Source organism: Echinops telfairi, unplaced genomic scaffold (assembly GCF_000313985.2).
Source record: "Echinops telfairi isolate 266 unplaced genomic scaffold, ASM31398v2 ScPeMD7_41;HRSCAF=154, whole genome shotgun sequence".
NCBI lineage: Eukaryota > Metazoa > Chordata > Mammalia > Afrosoricida > Tenrecidae > Echinops > Echinops telfairi.
In genome coordinates this window covers 398,874-405,352 of record NW_022103939.1, presented here as the reverse complement: position 1 = coordinate 405,352, position 6,479 = coordinate 398,874, and the positions used below count along the sequence as shown (strand labels likewise).

General features: G+C 55.2%; 2 protein-coding genes across 3 annotated transcripts; one reads left to right on the top strand and one right to left on the bottom strand.

Annotated features, from left to right (window-relative positions):
* Nucleotides 1-4,620, bottom strand: ARFIP2 (ADP ribosylation factor interacting protein 2). 2 transcript variants are annotated; one of them, XM_045290541.1, is made up of 8 exons: nucleotides 4,541-4,620; nucleotides 3,591-3,731; nucleotides 3,244-3,340; nucleotides 2,501-2,619; nucleotides 2,126-2,347; nucleotides 1,445-1,602; nucleotides 1,123-1,297; nucleotides 1-691 (listed from the first exon to the last, which is right to left on the bottom strand). In XM_045290541.1, exons 2-8 carry the CDS (start codon nucleotides 3,687-3,689, stop codon nucleotides 536-538), a joined length of 1,026 nt encoding a protein of 341 aa, XP_045146476.1. In that variant the 5' UTR covers nucleotides 3,690-3,731; nucleotides 4,541-4,620; the 3' UTR covers nucleotides 1-535. The 2 variants fall into 2 exon arrangements, with proteins under 2 accessions (XP_045146476.1, XP_045146477.1); XM_045290542.1 differs by lacking the exons at nucleotides 3,591-3,731; nucleotides 4,541-4,620 and adding an exon at nucleotides 3,080-3,083 and having other exon boundaries at nucleotides 2,501-2,670; nucleotides 3,244-3,303.
* A 178-nt stretch (nucleotides 4,621-4,798) lies between these two features.
* Nucleotides 4,799-6,157, top strand: TIMM10B (translocase of inner mitochondrial membrane 10B). The gene is made up of 3 exons (XM_004717065.2): nucleotides 4,799-4,865; nucleotides 5,064-5,159; nucleotides 5,327-6,157. Exons 1-3 carry the CDS (start codon nucleotides 4,836-4,838, stop codon nucleotides 5,501-5,503), a joined length of 303 nt encoding a protein of 100 aa, XP_004717122.1. The 5' UTR covers nucleotides 4,799-4,835; the 3' UTR covers nucleotides 5,504-6,157.
* The last annotated feature ends 322 nt before the right edge of the window (nucleotides 6,158-6,479 follow it).

Sequence of the window (6,479 nt, the reverse complement as noted above, 5' to 3'; positions counted from 1 at the left end):
TGGGGGGTGGGGAAGGCCCATTCAGATGCAGGGCCAGAAATAGGGCTCCCCATTATCCCTACCCCCTTTGGTCCCAGTCTCCTTCTCTGCAATGGGCACGCATAGAGGAGGGACAAAGGAAATTGGAGGCAACATCATTGGCCCAGGGGAGCCCAAGAAGAGCTGCCACTGGCTGACAGGGCCTTTTGAGGGTCTGCCATTGGTCAAGAGGCAGACCCCAAGGAGCTGGGTATAGGCCTGAGGAGTGATGCCATTGGCCAGGGAGTGGTCTTGTCATAGCCTTTGGCTGTGGAGTGGAAGGAAAAGATCTGGGAATGGAGCCCAGTGGCCAGGAGAATACAGAACAGGGTGGCAGCTGCTGGGCCTGCTGGCCCTCTCCCCACAGCAGCTTGGGCAAAACTGGTGTCAGGCACCAGACAGGGAGAGGGAGCCCAAGCCAGAGGGCAAGTGGCAGGGGATGTCCCATGTCCAATCTTCCCCACCCTGGGGCTGCCCCTCCCAGTGTCCTTGATAGCCAGGTTGGGCTGTGAGCAGCTCACTGCTCCTCTAGCCAGGAGGGCTTCTCAGCTCCTGGTGGCCGCAGCTTGATGTTGAACTGCTGCAGGGTCTGCTCCAGCTGTTTCTGGTTTCCAGCAAAGTAGGCGGACACGGCATTGTGGAAGAGCAGCAGCTGCTTGTGCATCACCTTGATCTGGGGGTCCAACAGGGTCAGCTGAGGCTGGACTCATGCACCTCATTCAGGAGCTATGAGCCTAAGCCTGGACCTAAGCCCACACCAGGCACACCTCAATTCAGCTGATAGGGCTTTTAGGGTAAAAAGGCAACCAAAGAAGGGGGCCATCTGATGGGAGAAGCCTGACAGTTTGCTGGGCCCAAGGTTCTGGTATCCTAGCCCAGAGGATGACTTCCCCACTTCTGTTCCCAGGCCCAGCATCCAAGAAGAAAGGTCAGAGATTCAAAGGAGGCTAATTTGGCAAGGTCTGGGCTGGTGGGCATCGAGAGTGAACATCCCACTCTGTTGCCAGGCTGCGCTTCCCAATTCAGTGATGGGGAGGGGCTCGCGGAAACATTAATAGTCTCACAGATGGGCTGTGGGCTAGGGTGAAGGGGCAGGGATGGCACCTTATTTTCTTCCAGAAACTTGAGCTTGATGGCCACATCTCCCCGCAGCTTCTCATACTTGTCCCGATGGGCCTGGAAGGTGGCCTGGGCGCTCTCGAGTCGGCCCCGTGTCCCTGCATCCCGGGGACCTAGGCTCAGCTCTTCTAAGTCTGTTCGATAGGCATCATATTCCAGCCTGGGAAGGAGGGCGACACAGGCTGGTCTCCACTCACTTCTCCTCCACATAATCTCCTTTCCTTCTTAATTCTTATGCCCCATACTGCCCCAACTTCCACCCACACCAGCCACTTCCCCAGACCCTAGGCCCAGCCAGTGTCCACACCTGGCAGCCTCATACTGTTTGACAGTCATGAGTGTGTCTTCCATGGTCTTGGTGACCAATGTGTTGATGCTAGAGACAAAGAAGTTCACAGCCCCCAGCAGTGTCTCCCCATTCTTGCACAGCAGTTTCTGTGTCTCTGCATTGTAACCAAATTCCTCCTGAGGGCAGAAGGCAGAGACAGTAAGTAACCTTCCCTACCTGATTGCCACAGAGCCCTCCACTCCCTTCCTCCCCAGGCAGGAGGCTGACATCACATCTCACTGGAATACCCAAGGTCTGCCTCCAGCCAGGCTCTCCCAGCCAGAAAGTTATTGGGGCACCCTGAGGCTGCCTGGGGTAGGAATATGAAAAGAGGGGGTTCTCAAATAAATTCACAGCAATGGAACAGGAAGAACTAGTGCAGCAGGCAGGGGAGGGGCTCCAGTTAGGCTGAACACCATGGGTGTTCTTGCTGACGCAAAGAAGAGTTACTTGTGAGGCATCCTCCCCCACCCCTCCAACTTCTGGACCTCTGTACAAACCCTTAAGCTGCCTCCACAGGTGAGTGTTGCTGGGGGCAGGGCTGGGCCCACCCTGGAGGGGTTCTCCCTGTGGGCTGCAGGAGGGAGGGAGGGAGGCTGAGGGGTGACTGCCTGGGAGGGCCCGGGCCCAGTCCTCCCCCTCTTTGGCCTGGCTGAGCACCTGAAGCTCTGGGGACTTCTGGCTGAGGTCAGCAAAGGCGTCACCCAGTGCATGCTGGGTCTGCAGCAGGCTGTAGAGGTGGGCTGTCAGTGCCCGGCCCAGCTGCAGGACACTCTCATACTTGCGCTTCGTCTCACGCAGCAACTCAATCTGCAGCTCTAGTTCTAGGTCCACAGTCCGGGAGCCTCGGCCAAATCGCTCCGATAGCAGCTGCTTTGTGCACTGATTGGGAAGTGGGAGAATAGGTCAGAGACCCTAGCACCCTACTCCCACCCCGTACATTTTTATTCTCAGCCATAAGGACACTGGGGTCTGGGAAGAAGGGGGTAAAGGGCCCCAGGGGAGAATGGGCGACGGAAGGTGTTTGAGACCCACCTTGTATGTGTTGATGCCCCATTTCTTGACGATGTCAAACTTCTCTCCAGCGATGCCCCGAGCCACCTCGTCTCCAGGGCCAGCGGGAGCGGCATTGTGAGATGGATGCCGGCCAGACCCTAAAGGACCAAGTTCTTTGATCCCAGGTTCTTGCAGATACCACCACGTACCTCTGCAGCCCCATGCATACTTCCCTCCCAACACAGGAAGATGACTTTCTGAACACACCTGAGTTTCCCTGCACATTAGAGGGAACGTTTCATTTGAAGACCTAAATCCCAGCACATATCTCATGACTTCCTCTGGCCCCCTTGTGATGGGATCAGGGATGATGGGGTCTGGTAACATCCCTGGTGATTTTCCCATGTGAAATCCTATTCTGTGTGAGATTCAGGGCTGTTTCTCTAAATGTTAGAGGCTGGAGCAAAACCCTCAGAAGTCTCACAAAGTTCCAAATCAGCCTTAAGCTCCAGAGCAGGGGGAACATCTGTGAACCAGCCATCTTAACCTGGCTAAAGAGCTGACCGGAGGGAAAGGATAAGTGGGTTCATCTGACAGACTAAGTGGATGCAGATGAACAACGCTGGGAGGTGGCCTTGGGCTGAGGAGAATCTGGGGGTTCATACTGGCAAGAGGTCCCAAGGCAACCAGACACAATTCAGCTTCCTTAGGCACACCCCAATGCTTCCAGAACCACTCCTGTCCCCCTGTGCACACAGCTATTTGTCTCTGACCATCCATACCTGTGGGGATGAGTCCATCACCGGAGCCCCCATAACCACCAGACACAATGCTGGTTTCATTAAGGTTGGGTCCTGACACCATCACCTGCTGGAGGTCCTATAGGCCAAAGAGGGAGGCATCAGGGCACAGAAGCAGCTGAATCATGTGGGGGCTGGAGGGAACAAGGTTGAAGTATCATAGGGAGAGCAAAGGACATCTGCACAGAATCAGGACGAAGATTTACTAAAAAGAAGGCTAGGAGTGACATATTAGAGGAAGGCCACAGGAATGGGATAAGAACCCAGAGCTTATCAGTTGAGAGTCAATTTGAAGGTTGGGGAGGGCGGGTAGGAATCAAGAAAAGCACCTGCTCCAGCCCATCATCCTCCGGCAGCTGTCCAGCTTCACCGTTCCCATGGATGGGGATCTCCATTGTGGCTGCCTTTCCCAGGATCCCGTCCGTCATGGTGGGAGCAGGGACTGGAGTCAATGCCTGCACCCCAGGGCCCTGCAAAGCCCAACACAGGTGGTCTGAGGAACTACTCAGCATTATAAAGGCGGAAGGACTCCCTGGTCATTCCCGAGGCGTTGCAGGTTGTCTCCAGCACTTAAGAATGTCTTGGGGTTCAGCCACCACTCTTTTCCTTAGATATATGTACTTCTCCCCACCAAGGTAAACCTTTTCATTGAAGCACACTAAGGTCTCAGGTGTCTTCTCATGACCGCACAAGACCACCAGGAACCCAAGACTCATGCATTCAATCACTCAGCAGATAGTTAATGAGGGCCGGCATTGGGTCAAACACACTATGAGGCTCAGGGAACTGAGCAGGAAGCAAAAGGGACAAAGTCCGCCCCCTTTTGCGGCTTATTCCATTCAGGTGTGACTTTCCCCTTCCCTCCCCCAAGAGATGGACCCCTTTCCCGGGGCTCAGGCGCCCACTCCTCGTTCATGTTGGTCCTGCACTGCTCAGCCTTTCCCACTCTTTTAGTGCCTCGGACCCCTCCCTTCAAGCGGCCTCTGCTACCTCCACCCCAAGCACCTCTTCCCCTTGCTCAGATCCACCCTACCAGGCCTTGGTTAAGTCAGTTGGTGTATGTCCTCCGCCTCCAGGAAAGGCCTCTTCTTCCCAGGATAAAGGTGATCCCTTCCAAAGTCAGTTATGTCTTCCCAGGTGTGAGTCTCCGCCCCACCCCCCTTCACCTGGGCATCAGGTGTGCCCCCATCTTTCCCCAGGGCTCAGGGGCATCATGCCCTCAGGGCAGGTTTGCGCGTTTAACCCCCTCTCGCCCAAGTCTGACCCCCGCCCCCCTCACCTCGGGCCGGGCCGCTCTTCCCCTCAGGGCGCCAGGCCCGGGCCGCGCAGGGAGCTCGGGCTCCAGTTCCCGTCGCGATCCCAGCAGCAGGTCAGGGACTCGGCGGAAGTGACGTCCCTTCGCGGGCAGAAGAAGCCTGCCACGTCGCAGAAAATAAGGGCGGAAGTGACATTTTCCGTCAGGGGCGGGGCGGTGCTTGAGCCAACCCCTCTGGTCCTAGGGGAGCGGCGTGAGGTCACTTCCGGGGTGTGTTCAAGCGGTAACGGAAGTGAGGTCGACGTGCGCCGGTGGCGTGATGGAGCAGCAACAACAGCAGCTACGAAATGTGAGTGGGAGCTAAGCGGCTCCGGGGCCATACTTTCCGCTCCCAAAGCTGCCCACATCGCAGTGTCCCCAGAGCCAGGGATCCGAGGGCTGACAACTTCGGGGAGCGGTGCGCAGCCCAGGGCAATCTCAGGAAGCGGGACCTGCATTGAGGTGGGGGTCCCTTATCGCTGAGTTCATGGCTCCTCTTGTCCTGCAGTTGCGGGACTTCCTGTTGGTGTACAATCGGATGACAGAACTCTGCTTCCAGCGCTGCGTTCCCAGCCTGCACTACCGAACTCTGGACGCAGAGGAGGTGGGGGACTAAGTCGGGAGGTTGTCCTCGCTCCTCACAGCCGACTCCGAGTTCACTTCTGGCCCTGGCCTTTCCCCGGCTTTCGCCCCTAGGCTGGGGCTGGGGAAGAAGCTGGGGGCTGGCAGGAGCTCCCTCAACTTCTCTTTCCACCCTGCCTTCTCGTTTAGGAGGCATGCTTGCACAGCTGTGCTGGGAAGCTGATCCATTCCAACCACCGTCTCATGGCCGCGTATGTGCACCTCATGCCTGCCCTGGTCCAACGCCGCATCGCAGACTATGAGGCCGCCGCAGCTGTGCCAGGCGTTGCTGCAGAACAGCCTAAAGCTTCGCCCCCAGGCAGTTAGCTGCTTCCCACCCCTGAAGGCGTGGCCCTGGATGGAGCCTCCCAGCTAAGAAGCCTTGGACTGGGTATAGCCTGTGCAGAGAAAGTGAAGGGTTGCCTGAGAGCTGGGTACGTTTGCTCCTTCCCCTGGAACAAATAAACCTGGTTGTTTTTTTTAAACAGTGTCTCCCCACCCCCACTCCAGGCCCCGCACCCTCGGAAGGGAGCGCACTTTATTGGCACCATCCTCTGTTCTGTCAGTTGCTACATACCGAAGTTGCTTTCTACTTACAGAAGGTAAACCTCAGTACTCCAAGGCCCTTGGTTAAAGCAACAGGATGTTGGTTCCTGCCCAGATGACAGAGTATATTGGGCCCGTCTAGCTGCCCTTGGGGTTTAAATGGCTCACTTGTAATTCAGGTATACATTAGTTCCTAACTTTTGTATGGACTGTATCTTATAAGAAAGTACCCCAGGGAAGGGATATCTTAAGGACAACAGATCCCCAAACCACAGGGCTTCTATTCTAGGCACTAACTCCTTTGAAATTAGTAGCCACAGAGCAAAGATGAAACTTGTAAGAACGCTGGATGTTTTGGAAACTTCTACCATTTTCCCAGATTACTTCGCTATTTCCTGTTTTCTCAGGGTGAGCAATAAAATCTTCAATGAAAAAGGTCTGTGTGCTTCTCTCAGGAGATCCAGGGAGGGGCAGACTTGGGAGACCATGTTTTGTAATACATTCAGACATGAGGGGGAGAAATTTACAAAAGGTCGAAGGTACTTTTTCAACAGCTAAAGTTGAACTGACAGAGCAGAGAATGGTGCCCCCCAAAAGGACATGTATTATTTTTTTAAAGGATAAAGTCCTAACTTCAGGATCTCTTTAACAAGACCTTTATAATCACGTCTAACTCCAACCTTTGCACACGCCTACCTCACTTGGTTCCTACTATACCTGTTGTGTGGCTTCTAACCCCATTCTCTTGGCTCTTTTC